Here is a 19,040-nt window from a genome sequence, read left to right as displayed (position 1 = left end):
TTGATTGGACATGAGATTCTAAATTCATGCGTGTAAACATATGAATTTTCACAAAAAATATAAAAATGAAAGGGTTAAAATTAAATTCAGGTTTTACGAGTTTATAATATAGATATAATATGATGTAATTAGTTATTTTTATTTTTTAGATTATTATATTATAAATTTATTTTATATATAAATATTATATCATGTATCATATTATACCCCATCACATTATAGTAATTATATAAGATATTATACCGCATCGTAATACTTCATATCGTATTATGTAACATCATATCACATGATATCGCGTCACATCGAATCACATTACTTCACATCACATAAGACGACATCAGATAAAATCAGATAACAATACAATATATATATATATATATATATATATATATCATATATTATATTATATGCTTTTTTATTTAAAGATAATCTATACGTACGAAGGAAATTCCAATCAAAACATAGCCCCATATATGCTGAAGTTATTGTTTATGAAGTAATGAAGAATTAGCTCAATATAACATTTCTAATACATCATAGTAACTTGCTTGTAAAGTAACTATGACTTCTTTGGACACACATGAGAATGAGTTAAATTTTGATTTTAAAATCGAATGACTTTATAGTTGCTTTACTTTTATTAAGATTGAGGAATGATTAGATGTGAAATAATTTGCATGTTAAAACGTAAGAAAATACAATTCCTATTGGGTGAAAACTGAGCGGATTGAGAAAATGTATGACATTTAACGTATAAGATATGATAGTCTATATAATCGCCGACATTATAATAAGTCGGTTCTCCTTGCCAATACGAACATCTAAATCATGTTTACTGGGATTAGGATTTAATGTAATGCGTTAAACAAGATGGAGATAAGGTTATTTTTAAAGTAAAATATTGATTTATTTATGAACACGAGGATAAAATTTGCTAAAATAGTGATTCCTCTGTTAGATAGTGACTACTTCGTGGCAGATAAAAAAGGAAAGAATAAATACATAATACTTATTCGCTTAGCAATACAACTATGAAATAAGAATAAATTTTTTTTTAATCCTCATGATTATACTGTAATAGAATTTCTTTATAATATATTTCTAGCCGCAGCCGATACCTACATTTTATTACGAAAAAAAAACAAAAGATGTAACAAAATAACAAACGTAAGAAAAATAGCTCCATGGCTATGCTAAATTTAATCAAGTAATTTATACCATTTAAAAATGACTTTATATTAAACATACAAAAACAATAAATCAATAATGGTAAATTTGGAAAAAAAAAATCCAATCTATTATGATTACGAGATCTCCGATGTTGCTTGAGTTTTCAACATGATAAATATTTCTTTACAATTTATTAATATTGTATTTTAATAAATCGATATCAGTTACCGTTTTTTTTTTTTTTTCAAATAAAATAATATGTAATCATATTTTTTTTCTTTTATAATTTCTGTATTGGAGAATAATTTATAACGATAAATCAATAGAAAAAATATATTTTTAGCTTTCATACTATTGTTGTACATTAAATGTTAAAATCTCAACGGGGTTAACAATGTTTAAACAAACTTTATTATCCTTGTTTAACACAACCTAGTAAACAATGGCATGAAAGCAAACAAATTTACAATTATTCAAAGGCAAAATTTGTAAAATATGTCGAATTATTATATTTATTTTACGATTGCAAATTTTAACGGCTTAATATAGTTTTTTTTTTTTTTTTTTTTTTTTAAATTATATTCAAATATAATTCTGTTTTTTTCCTCTTTATTCTAGATTATTCTTTATTCTTAATTTTCGAGTCGAGCGAGAGCCCTTCAGTTCCGTAAATACAGTAAATATTTAGTGAACATTAAAATTATTCAATGAAGTAATTTAATCCAGACAGTAATTGATATCAAATGTCAAGTGATATCAAATTTTTTCTTTGAATTAATATTTTAATTTTGAGAACAAACAATATTATTTAAATTCTAGTTTACGCATTGATTATTCTAGTTTTGCGAATGTAAACTGTTAGTTGTAATTACAAGTTTAACTCATTCTCATCAAAATAGATATATATATATATATATATATATATATATATATACATGTGACGTGGGTACAATATGTTCCAATATGCTCTAATCACATTCACCAATGTGATTCGCATCACGTTTGCACGGCGTCGGAAAAATACTTTACAGGCCGTGGAAATCTCACAAAACTTGCAGGCTCAAAGTTTGGAAAAATATATTTTAGATCGTTCTCAGAAGTAAATTTGATAGGTTAAAAATATTTAATATATTAAAAGTGTAGAGTAAAGAAATTTACATTAAAAATATGCTCATACATGGAAAATTACATTAATAGTCATATTTGAATGAGGAAACATATTAAAAAAAGTATTGAATAATAGTGGCAATGTTTACGGGATCGAACGATGTTCATTTTATTAGGATTATTATTATTATTTATTTTATATACGATTGATGAGATGCATAATTTTATTAAAAACAAATAATATTTAGTAAAGTATACGTATATTTTTTCTAACGCTGTATTATTATTTATATGCATTGATATTTGATATTATATAGTGTCTTTATATAATGCAAATACTGTACAAATCTTAAATTAAAAAGAAAGAATACGATATAAAATAAAATGAAGGTATTCATATTTATTTTAACAAAATAGTCAACTTATCGGTAATTTAATTTATTAAATTATTTTTGATGAATAATTTATTAACTACTTTTTAAGTAGTAATAAAATAATTAAGGTAATAGGAATAGAAATTATTTTAATTTATTAAAACAATTTAATCATAATTATGTGATAAGTAAATAAAAACTATAATGAACTGTAATAGCTTGATTTGAATGGTAATATTTGATATTAAATTTTCCTTTCTGTTTATCGTATTAGTATATTAATGTTTTTATTAATTTTCAATTAAAAAAAAAAAAAAAAAAAAAAAAAATAAATAAATAGAAAATTTTTACAAAGTACTTACTTATAAATCGTATGATGTTTCATTAATTATATAATTTTTAATAACTATATATTTCAAGGTTTTTGAATAGTACATATTGTTAGTATGCAAAATTATAATACATGGTATTAAAAAATTGTCGATATATTGTTCGTAAGAATTCAGATTAAATAGTAATAAAGCAAGAGATAATTATCAATTAAAACAATTAAATCACTTAATGTCCCATGGCTTATATTCAATATTTTTTTTTTTTTTTTTTTTTTTTTTTTTTTTTTTTTTTTTTTATATGAAGCGTACCAACGAAGCCCCTTTGCAGCTACCGATCATCTTACATGTAAGCAAAGATTATCGATTACATTCTGTCTAGTAAGATTATAAAATTTTAATCTCATTCTTTATATTATAAATTTTGAATTAACTAGAAATATTTATAATCAAGTTTATTATGTAAAACATCATATTTTTATTCTAAAACCGTATGTTTTTCTTATTGTGTTTTATAAATGTATTATCAATAAATACATAGATGACGTTGAGAGCAGCAATACTTGTAGTACCTCTTTCGCAAAAGAAGTAGCGTAATATATGCCTATGTGACACTTAGTATAAAAGTATGGTATACTCGTATTACATTATCCCTTCAACTGCAACGTATTTACGTAATGAAAACAGTCTTGTGACCGAAGGTGCGTACATTGCGTACAAGTTGCCGTGTACAGTACTTGTTAATAAATCTATAATACAATATTATTCATACGTTTTCAAATAACCGTTTAAAAGTTTGTTACAGATATAGTATAGTCATTTATGTACAAGGATACACATAGCGTTGAATTTAGTTTTATTCAAATTTAAGTGTTTTAAGAATAAACGTTGACATTGTCTTTGATTAATGAAATTTAATGCCCTTAGAAAGATATTTGAAAAGTTATATATGAAAGTGTTTTTAAGATGCAATTCATTTCTAGTGTATTTTATCATTAGCATTAAAAAAAGTGACAATAAAAACTTTGTATATATCTTATATATACTATAGTTATTTTAATATTAATACATTGACAAATAAAATAGTAAATTAATGTACGTTTGATAGATTTTTATTATGAATTTCTAATATTTGTTAAAAATATTTGCTAACATAATTAATAAGATATTATTTGTATTTATCATAGTAAGTGAAGTGAATGTATTATATTTAATTAACATGTAAAAGTGTTATGTAAATACGAGTTTTTTTACTTTTACATAATATATCGATGCTCAAATATTTATATTTCGTTGCCAATGAATATATCCATTAATATAAATGTGAAATGGGATTATACGAGATTTTGACGTAAATATTTTGAATTTAACTTACAGTGAATTTTTTAAAATGATGTTTTAATAGTTAGAAATATATTTCAAATCTACTTATTTGTTAATTTCATACTATTTTAATTAATTATATTATTAAAATTCTATGTAATTACGAAGTCATTCGATTCTCAAATAAAAAAAAAAAAAAAAAAAAAAAGAAAAAAAAAAGAAAGAAACTGGCAATACATTTCTTTATCTTATTAAAAAATTTTATTTTTAATTATTTAAATTAATTATTTTTGAATTAAATAGAAAGAAAGTGAATATTTCATTATCGTCGTAACAAGCTGAATATAAAATCATTCATCCATATATAATATATTATATATAATATAAAATTTATATTACGAAAGGAAACAGCAATGCTTTATAGATTAAAATTTTTATAATAAATATAAAATTTTATACACTTGTAGTAGTTAATACTAAAAGCTTTATTATATTTAAATATTTTCAAGTATATAATGAAATCAGAGGTTTAAGAGTACTAACTAAGTAAGTTGCCATGTCATGCTAAATATATATATATATATATATATATATATATATACATATATATATAGTACATTCTTTAAATTATTTAAATTATTATATTATTTATTATATATAAATTGAATTAATTATATATAAATAAATTAGACTTCTTTAAATTAAAACTAAAATAAAGCGTAAAACTTGAAATTTCCAATAATTTTTCAACTATTTATTTTTTGATAACCAGAGTTTGAAATAATATGCTAATTCATTTTGCATGGGGAAATTATTCATGGCATACGAAAATTTCTTAGAAATACATTATATTTTAATGCACAGGTCGTCTACTACTGAGCAAAAAGTAAATTTTAGGTAAAAATTAATGTTACTTTAATTATGTAGCAATAGTATCGGTAAATAAATTTATATTTATAGAATTTATAGGGTCATTTAATTATAGGACTTTGATATTATTATCAGTTGTGAAAAGGACTTAGTTTTTGGATAATGCGGCAACCTACGGAAAGAACATTATTGACGTTGGGAAAGGGGCAACAAGGCCATATTGAATTCGCCAGTGCTTTACGCAGACGGAAAAATAGAATCAGGCAGTTTCAATGTTGCGTTTGTGCTACCTTTATGTGAGTAATGGTAAATATTTTATTCGGGTGTTTATGTTGTTATAGATCAACACTCCAATATTACTATTTACGACACTTTTTAATTCTATCGTTAATTATGTCTCGAGACATTTTAGTTTCAATATGAAGTGTCTTAGGTATTTCTTATATATTGGTTTTGTGTTGCGAATTTATTTAATTTTTTTTTTTAACGTGTCATATGACATAATATTTAAAACATTAAATTTAGAATATTTATTTATGAACATATATTTATAATTGATTTATGAAGACCATGTATGTTATTTAATTTAACAGACATTCAAAATATCGTTTTAATTATTAATTACGAAATTTTATATTTTTACATGAAATCATTGATGTAAAAGAAAATATGATAATAAACGAAATTTTTCAAATATACTCTTAAAAAGATTAATTATATTAATTATGCATGTATTAACATTGAAAATTAATTAAGAAGGCATTCTTATTAGGAATAATGATTTGAATATGAATATTATTTTCTAAATATTATTAACGATAACCATAATAATATAAGGTAAAGTAATTTTTTTTTTTATGTGAATTGAATATTATTAAATAAATTGATTATAATGTAAAAAGATTATTTGCCATATTCAAAAATTATATTGGATTATATGTGTCGAAAAGAAAAAAAAATGTCTACATTAAAAATGGATTTATTTCCTTTATTATTGATTAATCCTTAAATAATATTTTTCTCTATATTTATAAAAACTTGGTATTAAACATAACTAAATGTTCAATTTTTTCATATTTTACAGGAGAATTAAAAGTATATTCAAAATTATTTTATTAATATTAACCTATAGATGCATTCTCATATCACATAGGAATTCGTCAATTTTTTAAAAGACGTATACTGTAATTATGTTGCTTTCATTCAAATATAACGTGCCGTTGTATGTAAGTTGTGGTTTAAAAAATAAATTCTATCGTTAATACAATCAACAAAACATTAATTCGATAGTCTTATTTTGAAAGCATATGGTGTGTATTTTCAATATGATTAGATGATTATGATTTTATAAATATCAGAAAATATGCTAATATCGTGGGAATTATCTCTTTATTATATTGTGCTAAGTGCGCTTTCAAAATATTTTACCAAACTTTTCTTATTGAAATTGAAATATCATCGCATAAGATGATATTATCTCGTATTGTGAGGATAAATGTCACTACGATATTTTAAAAATAATCTCATTCTTGCTTCTTCATTCGTTATTAAACTGCAGTAAGAAAAAGAAACGCATGTGTATTACGGTAAAATGGCGCCATTGCTGAGGCTCAGCGAGGAAAGGAGTCATTTTATATAGAAATAAACGAGTCACAACGTTGCAACTTGTTTATGGTATTATATAACAGTGAAGTCTGATGTCATTACGAAATTCTTCATTGTTTTTTTTTGTTCGAGGTCAGTCGATACATCGTTTTCGTGTACAAAGCATGAATTTATGAGGGTAATCAATTTTATTTATAGGTAATATTAATTTCTCCTCTATCTTTCGTTTTACATTATTAGGAACTGCCGTATACATTGGCTTTGCAATAAAAATGATTGACAAAGTCGATAACTTATATACAATTTTTTTTAATGTTATTATTATTAATTTAAAATGGTGTATTCATCTAACAATTAATAGATTTTCCAATCTGATAGGAATATGATCTGATAGAGTTTTATGTATTTGTTTGCATATTAGACATATCTCTTTTTTTTAATTTTTTTTTTAATATTGTTTTTTAATTACTTTGTACTCATTTACTTTATTGAATAAAATTTTTATCAATTTGCTTATATTACGAATAAAATTAATTGATTTAATGTTTTGCCCGTTACATTACAAATTAATTCATAGCTTAAAATTTTATCAACTTTGAATAATTAAAGTATGGTTAGTTATGGTCAATATTGTATAAATATTATATTTAACTCGAGTAATTGCTAGTGGATAATTTGAAGAATAAAATGCATAAATTAATTATCTGTAATAGTTACTAATTGAAAGTACTTTGTGACGAATATAAATGAATTTATTTATATAACGAAATAACATAGAATCTCATATTTTTCTAATTATTACATTATCCTTTAATATACTTAATATTATTTATTGGCCGAGTAATATATGTAAATGTGTGCATTTGAATGAGCTCCTAACATTTATTTTATCAACAAAATTCTATTCACAATATTTTGAATATCTTATTCCCTAGGTAGCTAGTCGAGCCAATTATTAAGTATTTAATTGAGCAATTGCTATCCCTTTATTCCATAAAAGAGAAGAGTGCGAAAAAATGCTGTCGGAGAAAACGCCATTGACGAACCAGAATTTCAAATTGGGTACAGTACCCGCAATACCATTTTATATCCAAGATACTCACCGATTTTATTCGCGTCGTAGAAGAGAATACCAACTACAATGCATCATGTTCTTTACGATTCTGTGAGTTTTATAACGTTCTCTCTTTTCCTCTGATTTTGCATATTATGTAGCTTTGGCTGAGTTATGAGACTTTATAAGAATGTATTTTACTACCAGTTTCTTCGATAAATTAATATATTTTAAACAATATAAATACTAATAGTTTAAAATATACAATTATTTAATTTTACAGGTAAATGTAACACGTGCTATTTTATAACTAATATTATATACTTTCAATAAAAATAAAAAATTCTTTTAGTGAACCTTAAGTAAAAGCAAAATTTTTACTTTTAATACCAAAAATATATCTATAAAAGTAAATTCGATTATATAAGAACTAAAGTTCAAAAGTTCTATTACATCATCTCTCTTGAGTATCATGTATATTGTGCATATTAATTTTCAAGAAGGTATATACGATTTTGAATCAATAATTATAAGAATTTATTTCGTTATAAATACATTTTCTACTTTTATACAATTAATAATATGCTCTTGTCAAATTGTCCTTTCGTGTAAAAATAGGTATAATTCTATTCATATAAGCTTATCACACACGCTATATTTATCTGTGTCATATAAATAAGTGAAAAATAATATTTTATAAAATGCTTCGTAATTCATAATAAGATTTTATTTTGTCTTTAATTTAATTATATATTTAATTATGTCAAGATATCTAGTTAAATACATGTTCTAGATTATTATTAATTATCATATCGTATATTTGTGAAAATCATTTCCAAGTTTTAACTATAAATTCAATTATTCGCTAAGAGTTTAAAAATATTCGTTTTCTTACTTGGTAAAATATTTATTTCTATTAAATAATATCATTTTTGACATAATTTATTTTATAATGTAGAATTTTTACGTATAGTTTAAAATACTATTGTTTAAAATAATTATTAAATTACGTATATTTTTAAATATGGCTGAACGGATAATTTAAAGATTTTTTATGATAGAAGTAGTTAGTCCCGTTTTTGATAATTTATTTAATAGTATTTTGCAAATATTTTATTATGAACAACATATAAAAGCATATAACAACACATAAATTAATGTATCGTTTGCGAATGATTGCAGTAATGGATGTTTCAGGTTTATTGTAAAAACTTTTATAATACATATAATTTAATTTCCAATTCATATAATTTTGGTTAGCTGTATGAGGTTTGCCTTTCAAATTTTTAAAACATTATTTCAGAAATTGCTGCTACTATGCATTTGTCAACACAGGTTTTTTTCTTCAAATTATCTTTTTATAGTACAATGACTAAATAATAAAATATTATTTTTAATTAAATAATAAATTAAATAATGAAAATCAAATTCGTATCTTATAATATATTTTCCCTTATAATTTTCATTAAAAAAATATTTGGAATATTAAATTATCTATTATCTAGATCTATTATCTATATTAATATTATCTCGAAATTTATCTTGTGCACTTTTATTTCCATTCCTTTATTAAAAATAATTTTTAATTGTTTATTTTACTTTAAATATATAAGACAATTTACTTAAATATTTGCTTAAATAGTAATCATGATAGAAGGAAAGTAGATTTCTGTTTGTGAATTAAACTCTATTGTTAATATGTAATTTCTTTTATATCTTTTCATTATTATAAATTTCTTTTGTACATATATTTTAATGTACAATTTAAAAAATATACATTGATTATTGTCATTATACAATTTGAAATATTTCCTTTTTTTTTTCAATGAAAGCAGCACTTTTATCCATTTATATAATGTCATTGTATGATAACAAAATTTTGCCTACCAAATACAAATTTATTCCATAAATTAATTCAGCAGAAATTGATTTAAAATTCTTATATTATATGGCTCTCATTTCACATGATATTACTGAAAAAACTTAAATTTTTTTTTTGTGCTTATTTTAAAACTATCGATATAGTTCATTAATGAAAATATTGCAGCCACGTGATATTGTTTAAAAGCACGTTGTAGCGTATAAAATATTTCATTGCTTAAAGAAATGTCAATCAAACTGTATTCTTTAATCAGTTGTAATTCTAAATGATACGTCAAATTAAAAATTCATTTACCAATTATCCATTAAAGTACTTTAGTTGTTTTTATATTTATGAATGGCTTCGCTTAGAGGCCAATGCTTAGACTCTTTAAAGTAGATCGAATAATATTTATCCTCTTTGTAGCCATTAATGGGTGGTATGGGGCCTTTATGTTTGCATCTAAATTCCATTAATAATAACTTAAAATATCGTATTAGGAATATCTCATGTGAAGATATTTTTTAATTTTATTATTAAACGTAAATAGCATGTATTATAATAGCACTTAAAACCGATTAGCCGAAGTACGATTGAGATAATTATTTTTTTCAATTGTTCACCAGTTTTTTTGTAATAGGAAATTTTCAAAATGTTTCTATAACTGAGAACTCATTGATTATCCGTAACGTACAGATAATTGTTGTTTTTTTTTTTTTGTTTTGTTTTACTTTTTTATTTAATATTAATCAAAGCAATGTAATTTAATTATCCTATTTCATAAAATAAATAAGCATTCTTTCGCAAGCAACTTTCGTCTACACATATACATTATAAACTTATTATTTGGAAGAAAAAACTATTTTTTTAAGTATGTGTTGAAAATTTAATGTAAAAGAATGTCATTGTTTCTTACTTTTTTTTATCTTTTTATATTTTTTCTTTCTTTACTATTGCGAGCAATACTTTAATCTTATTTTATATTAGTCTTTTCTTAATTTATTCACGCGCATTGAGTATTTTTCATCTACTATAGAATTAGGAATCATTTATTCACTTTTTTGACAATTTGGGAATAAAATTCCCAATATTGGGATTGCAATGCAATCATCAATCGTATTTTATCATGTTTTTCATCATTATCGTGTGTATCGATTCATTAGGATTACTTATAATTATAAGTAAATCAAATAATGCTTAACTCACAGAGACTGAAATATAAATGAAATTTAAATATCTGGTCATTGTTTACGCATTTTAGTGATCCTTACACTCTCTTAATAAAATAATGTAAATAGAAAATTCGTAATTTCTTATGGATGAAATTAGGATGAAATTAGCCATTCACATAAAAAAAATATACCTTTAATAGGTAATTTTTTGAAGAATGTCATTTAAATTAACAGAAATTAAAAATCTTAAATACAACGAAATTATAAAAAAAATATGGATGATGACGAACTAGAAATTCCTGAGTGCTTAATTTGAAATTGTGTGTTGTCTTTGTGTTAGCTTTTATACATTTATTATACATCTCGCATATATTCTTTTACATCTAATTTTTTTTTTTTTTGTTAAAATAATGTTCAATAAATGTAAATTTGAAGTAAAATTTATGAAAGTAATTATAAAGAAATTATTTTTATTACATTAATCTATTAAAATTAAAAGTTTTAATTGTAGCATTATTTTAATTGTAACATTATGCTATATTTGATTTAATGCATTTTTAACTAAATATTTGTAATATTATATTATCTCGTAGTTTAATGTATATTTTACAATAATTAAACTAAACAGGCAGGATAGTCAACGTATCGATGCAACACCTATTATTAATTAATAAACTTTTTAATATTTAATTTAATTTACCAAATTTGTACATTATTTATTTTCGAAATATTTGTAGATTGCTAGGCTTTATTGAATAGGATAAGGATCCAATAAAACTAGCATAAAGGTAATAAAAAAAATTTAATTCCAGAGCCACCTTCATAATGGCATTAGTAGTAACGATTAGTTACTCGGCAAGTCATCCAGATATCTTTCCTCCGGAAATCAATGTATCGCAATTGGATAGGGCGCAGGAAATGTCTACGGGTCGCTTAAAATTGTCGGGTCATATTTTCGCGCCGTTGATTCCATCTTTAAATCAAACTATTGTGATGACTTTGAGTGAATCGGAGCAGGCGGCGGCCATAAAGGCTGGGAACGATGCAATCGCCGTTCGACGTTTGGCCGATTCTTTAACCAAGCCCTTGCCATCGCCTTCGCCCAATTCACGTCATCAGTACGCCATGAGTACAAGTCAACGAGCAGATCATCTAGCACTTGTTGGGGTGGCGGAACTTGCAGCCACCAAGAAAGTCGAGAGCGCCAGGTCGTTCATGGGCAAGCCAACAAGTTTTGGAAGTATTTTAGATGCTGGATGGGCGCCGAAGGACGTCTGTATGGCCTACTCGAATATTAAGTGTCCATCCTATGCGTCTATGTATAGAACTTTTGATGGTTCGTGCAATCATCCGCTGCAGCTAGGAAGGGCATTTACGCCTTACAGTAGAGTATTACCACCAGATTACGCGGACGGGATTGAGATTCCGAGGGTCAGCCTATTTGGTAATCCATTGCCTTCTGCCAGAAAGATAAGCCTTCAAGTAAATCCAATCAATTCTTTTCTATAATGTTTCTCTATTGTTATCTTTCATTTGAAAATAATTTTAATTAATGTCTGTTGTAATATTTGTCGATAAACGACAACTCTTATTTTTGTACTAAGCATACGATGAGCTCATCCTCATAAAATATTATCCGCCTCTGTATGTACTTTAGAAGTACTTTAGAAATTTATAAATATTTATTAAATTAGCGAGAATAAGAATAGGATTTTTAATTGTCATTTTAAATAAAAATAATTAGATTTAGTATGAATGAAGAATAGTATAATATTTTGGGCTATTAATATAAAAACGTAAATAAATGATTTTTCTATCGTTAAATTGAGTTAATTGCTGTTGATTTTATTATTACAAAATAAAAGCATATAAGTATAAATTTGTATAAATTTTTAGGTATAATACTATTATCAATATTTAAAAAATTTCTAATTTTTAATACGGAATTATATTAAATTATATACTTATATAATTCTAATGGCTATTGCTAATATAAATATTAATGAATTTTAAGAAAATAATAAAATTAAAAGTAAAGCATAAATGTATTATAGAAGATTACTAATACATTTAAATGTAATATGAATGTAAATATTTTTTTTTATTATTTAAATGTTAGGTGAGAAAGCTTCTCAGATATTTTATTGGCAGGAATAGGTTTAATTATCCGTAAATGACCTGTAAGAAGTACTTGCATTAGTAAGATAGTAAATAAAAAATTAATACACATCGGTTAGGCAATAGAAGTGAATTTTAAGATGATGTCGGTAATATAATAATAATAATACAAAAATGTATACGAATACGAATAATACAAAAATAAAAATAAAAAAATGGATATTTTATAAAGTTCAGACATGTGTGAAATTATTGATTATCCGAATTCACATTTAAATTGATATAAAGCCAGAAAATAAAATATTCTAGGTACATCCACCGTCGCCAAGCATAAACCCTTCGTTTACTGTGATGCTTGCAGTATTCGGACAATTTTTGGACCACGACATAACAGCTACGGCGATCAGTCAAGGCACGAACGGAAGTTCGTTATCTTGTTGCCCACCAAGCGGTGATCATCCAGAGTGCTTTCCGGTTAAAGTGGGTCCGGGTGATCCGGTGTACGACATTGCGGGAAGCTCGTGCATGGAATTCGTCAGGTCAGCGCCAGCAGCGCTGTGCACAATCGGTCCTAGGCAGCAGCTAAATCAGGTAAGAGGCATCTCTACGTGCTTCGTATCTCTGTTTCCATTTGCTGTCTTTATTAGTATTTATAGATTTTACAAAACTAATAAGTCTTTGAAAGAGATTTTTCTTCTTTCAAGTAAACGATTGCCGGTATCATTGCACTAAAAGACACAAGATAAGTGCATGATTAGACACCGAAATAGTTTATTATGTTAAATAGTTTATTATGAATAATGTTTGACAATTAACAAATATATATTTTTGACGTTTCATCTAATGTTTCTGTTAAAATTGTTCAATAATTATCACTATACACTTTCATAATAGAATTTAGAATTATAATTATAAAGCATTGAAATTTTTATTATAATCTTTCAATAAATTTCTAATTATAAAAGATAAGTCAAACAGATAAGCCATCCAGTTAAGCCAGATTAATTGATTTTATAGTTTACAAAATAATTATTAATTATTAATTAAAAACAGATTAAAGTGACAAATAATTCATAAATTAAAATGTTAAATATTATATGTAAGTCATAATCCAATATCATTTAATTTATTATATAATATATTGTTTAATTTCGTTTATATTTACAAAAAAATAAAATTATTCATCTTAAAATTTATAATATAATAATAAATTTTTTCGATGTCATACAATTTTATACTGAAAGAATATAAATTTATTATAATTTTAGATTCTATTTATAATTTCTATTTTTTTTTATAAATCGATTAAATAATAAAAAGTAGAAAATTAATAAAAAAAAAATGTATTCATAATTTTTTATAGGCTTTTGTTTAAAATAAATGGTTATAATTTCAGTTTAATTCAAGGTCAATAATTTGCACAATATTTATTTATTTTAACAAAAATTAAAAAAAAAACATGTATTTAAATTTGTAGATAATTGTTTATTTAATAATATGATGCGAAATAAATATTTGTCATAATAGCTATTATATTATACTTTTATAGATTATTATTGTTTATAGATTTATAACTACTTTTTTCTTAAATGCATCATAATTATATTAGTTATATGCGTATTTTATTGCTCAAGCGTAATTTTTAGAAAATTTTTAATCTATAAGTTTATTACTACTAGTTAATTAATATAAGAATTTAATAAGACTTTGTTTATATATACAATTATCCGTTTTAAAATTTTTGATAAAATTGTAAATTTGTTTAAATTCATTATCAAATATTTGAAGTGAAATTACTTTTAACTTGTAAAGTATTAAATTATGAGTCTGATATTAACACATAATCATTCATTTATATTAACTATACTTTGAAAATGCTCTATTTAATAGATATATAAGTTATATTAATTCTTTACATATTAAATGTTATTTTACATATTAAATTAATTATAAAAGTATTAAGATTTTTAATTAAAACTGTCATTGAACTGTTATGACATAGACATTATATAAGGTTTAACAGAATTAAGTCTCTATAATAATAACATTTTTGTCCGTTATAATATGATTACAAAAATAATTATGAAATATCAATAGCTTGATTATAAATATAAATATAAAAATAATTTTAAGAAATCTTATAAATAGCAATTACGAATAGTTTATGAATAGGAAAAATATCTGCATATTAAATGCCTTGAAGGCTTCTTTGCTAGAAAAATCAATGTACTGATTTAAATTGATTATCTGTTCTCAATTTAAGTTAATTATTTACAAATCTATGGTTATCATATATTTTTTTTAATTATTAATTTGTAATCACTAATAAATTGATAAAATGTTTACATCTATATTTCTAATTAATATATTAATTAATATAATTTTGTAGATTTGAAAATAATTAAAAATGTGTAGTAAAATTAAATGTTATAAAATGGCATAAAATGTTGAAGGTAAATTAGAGTTACTTTTAACATTTTACGATATGTATCGTGGACAGTATAATTTGTCAATTACAGGTGACAGCATTCATTGATGGCTCGGTGATTTATGGCTCCGACGTGGATACGGCAAAATCACTGCGTGAATTTTCCGGAGGACGTTTGCGGATGCAGATAACTCCAGATAAAAGATCGCTGCTCCCAGCAAGTAGAAATGCAAATGATGGATGCAATAGACAAACTGAATTTGTTCGCGGTCGGTATTGTTTTGCTACAGGTGATGCTAGGGCCAATGAAAATTTACATTTGACAACTATGCATCTTCTTTGGGCAAGACAGCACAACGTATTGGCCAACGAACTCACGAAACTCAATCCTATGTGGAATGATGAAAAGATTTACCAAGAATCAAGAAGAATCGTGGGTGCCCAGTTACAACACATCACTTATAATGAATTTTTACCCATTGTGTTGGGCGAGACTGAGATTAGTAGGCGAAATTTAAAACCACTCAGCAAAGGATTCAAGTTGTTAAATAATAACAGCGATGTCAATCCAGCGATCGCTAATCACTTCGCTTCAGCCGCTTTTAGATTTGCACACACTCTGTTACCAGGATTAATGAAAGTCACCGACAAACAAAAAGGAACATTTTCTTATATTCAGTTACACAAGATACTTTTCAATCCATACAGTTTATATAATGAAGGAAGGTTTTTTTTTTTTTTTTTTTTTTTTTTTTTTTTGTCTATTTCTTATACTTTCTTGACGTTCTTTAAAAATTTAAGATAATAAAAACTTAACGAGACGCGAATACAATTTTAATAATTAATGTCCTTGATGTAAAAAAAAATATTAAAACAATTATTTTCTTGCCTTTATTAGTCTTTTTATTAGTATTTTAAGAAAGCTATTTTATGATATTTTATGTTAATTTTTAATATAAAATTGTTATGCATTTATAAATTATTGAAAATATCAATTATTGCCGTTCGTATAATAATGTATAGTGATAATATTGTTGATAAATCAATATAAAAATTTGTAAATATTATTTTAATGTTTTGATAATGCTGTTAAATTATATATTCCGTGCTGTAATTTATATATTGATCTGGTAAAATATAATTTTTAAACAAATATTTTTTTTCTCTTTTACGATGTAGGTGGTGTAGAAAATTCTGTATCAACTGCAACGTCAAATCTTATACAAAAGACATCCACTCATGTAACTTCACAATTAACCAAACATCTTTTTCAAGATAAAATGGTCAATCAAACACTTCCATGTGGACTCGATCTTGTGTCATTGAATATTCAACGAGGTAGAGATCATGGTTTACCTGGTTTTACCAAATGGAGAGAATATTGCGGACTTCGTAAAATATTAAATTTTGAAGATTTGAAAGAGGAAATGGATGTGGAAGCATTAGATGAAATCTCTAAACTTTATAATAATGTAGACGATATAGATTTATATACAGGTGCTTTAGCGGAGTTGCCTAAAAGTGATGGATTAATCGGTCCAACTTTTACATGTTTAATAGCCGATCAGTTTGAGAGACTTCAAGTGGGCGATAAATATTGGTATGAATCAGCAAATCAATCTGGATCTTTTAACGAAGGTTAATTATACTTTATTATAAAAATATAATGTTCCATAAAAATTTCATAATTTTTTCATTGCAAATACTTTATAGATTATTAACAATAATTTTTTATATAGATCAATTAAAGGAGCTGAGAAAAATATCATTGGCTCGTATAATTTGCGAAACATCAGACAATATTACTGAAATACAGGCTCAAGTTATGCGATCTATTGGACCGAATAATCCAATTATATCATGCGAAGATATACCATCAGTTTCTCTAGATCCTTGGAAAATTGAAACGACAAATTTTACAGAATCGAGAGGAGAAATTCCAAGGGAATTTTGGCTTAGTTTTAAAAATGAAATTAACAAAACAATAAGTGACGTAATATCAAAAATCATGATAAAAAAGTCATCTTCTGGAAGTGATTCATTTGATTGGACTACATTTGAAAACGACATAAATATTACATTTATCGATTTAAAAAATAAGTTCACTGCATTTTATCCACAATTATTTAAAAGCATAAGTTCAGTAAAGAACATAACGGCATCAGCTGGATTTAATTAATAAATTATAAAAAAATTAAATAAGACTAATTTACATTTACGTTATTAATCGTAATAATCGTTAATAATTCTGGATTACAAAATTTCACACTCAAACAATTTAATTTCATTTATTTTGATTTTTGTAGTATAAAGTTACTTGTAAGAAATATATTATAATTGAGTAATGTTTCAATTATTGATTGGATACAATTAAAGAATAATATCAATAATACTGCTATGGATTGTTATTGATTGTATACTCATATAGAAATCGTAACGTAACGATTGTCAGATTAATCTGCGAGTTTCATAAATAAATAGAAATATATTTTAAGAATAACTACAAAATTTACTTATAGGTATAAAAAAGTATTTAAAAATTTAATTAAAAAGTTAATAAAATAAGAGGTGAATAACATTTTTTTCCTCTATAATTACAAGAATTACTGTTAATGAGAAATATTTCTGCAGATTGGATAACTCAAAAGAATTAATAGTACGGTAATTCAATTTGTTTAATTATATATATATATATATATATAATAATAATAATTTTATAATATTAGTTTATCTTAATTATAAAATTGATATAAATTGAATAATTCTGTAATCTGTTAAATGAATCGAAAGTATCTTATCAAATATTAAAAAAAAATGGAAAGCCATTAAAACAATAATATATATTTGTTATGGAAATAAAATCAAATAAATTAAAATCAGAAAGTACACAAGTATACTGATTAGTTATTCGATATACAATAACTGATGTTATTCATAATATGGTGAACATATTCTTATATTCTAAAACTTCTTCAATTCTTAAACATTCTATATATACAATAAAATATACTTTCATTAAGCTATGTAAAATAATGATAAAATTAATTATTTATACAGAATATTAAAAAAAAAAAATTTAAATACATAAGTCATTGATTAAAAATTTTTGGTACAATTAAAAACATAATATCAACTTCATTGATTGTATTACATAAAAACAGTAATTTAAAAACTCTTGATGTCAATATTATATGATATATTATAAAGATGAGTTGCTTAAATTACTTAAAAAACTAAAACAAAAAAAAAACTTGTATTTAATTGCTGAATTATAAACAGTAAAGTAAATATATTAACGAAATTAATATTAACGAAAGAAAATTCTACTTTCAGATTATAGTATATAGAGCACTGTAGAAAATTTTAAGAGAATTCGTAAGAGTAATGGATATAATTTTGAAAATTGATTTATTATCAATTATAGCATTTATTCTAAAAATAAATTGTTTTCAATGCATATCAATTTAAAATAAATTGAAACTGAATAGTTCAAAAAATAGAAAATCCTATAAAAATAATGACATTGACGAATAATTTCTTGTTGCTAGTTCTACATTAAATTAAAAACATAAAAATTAAACTATTAATATTAATATATAAATATAGCTGAAATTTTAACTATAATTGAA

General features: G+C 23.8%; 1 protein-coding gene across 1 annotated transcript; it reads left to right on the top strand.

Moving 5' to 3' along the window:
* Positions 1-5,294: 5,294 nt before the first annotated feature.
* Positions 5,295-17,590, top strand: LOC105368486 (peroxidase). The gene is made up of 6 exons (XM_011507498.1): positions 5,295-5,469; positions 11,678-12,347; positions 13,293-13,574; positions 15,503-16,133; positions 16,591-17,049; positions 17,151-17,590. The coding sequence occupies exons 1-6, from the start codon at positions 5,336-5,338 to the stop codon at positions 17,588-17,590; spliced, it is 2,616 nt and encodes an 871-aa protein (XP_011505800.1). The 5' UTR covers positions 5,295-5,335.
* Positions 17,591-19,040: the final 1,450 nt, after the last annotated feature.

This window comes from Ceratosolen solmsi, unplaced genomic scaffold (assembly GCF_000503995.2).
Source record: "Ceratosolen solmsi marchali unplaced genomic scaffold, CerSol_1.0 scaffold6, whole genome shotgun sequence".
NCBI classification, from domain to species: Eukaryota; Metazoa; Arthropoda; class Insecta; order Hymenoptera; family Agaonidae; genus Ceratosolen; species Ceratosolen solmsi.
The sequence above is the reverse complement of the archived record's forward strand: the minus strand, read 5'-3'. Positions and strand labels throughout refer to the sequence as shown.

Excerpts from the sequence above, each read along its gene's own strand:
- LOC105368486 (XM_011507498.1), top strand. The coding sequence starts at position 5,336 with ATGCGGCAACCTACGGAAAGAACATTATTGACGTTGGGAAAGGGGCAA. Across the intron at positions 5,470-11,677 it reads TGCGTTTGTGCTACCTTTAT|AGCCACCTTCATAATGGCAT; the intron begins GTGAGTAATGGT and ends ATTTAATTCCAG. Across the intron at positions 17,050-17,150 it reads ATCTGGATCTTTTAACGAAG|ATCAATTAAAGGAGCTGAGA; the intron begins GTTAATTATACT and ends TTTTTTATATAG.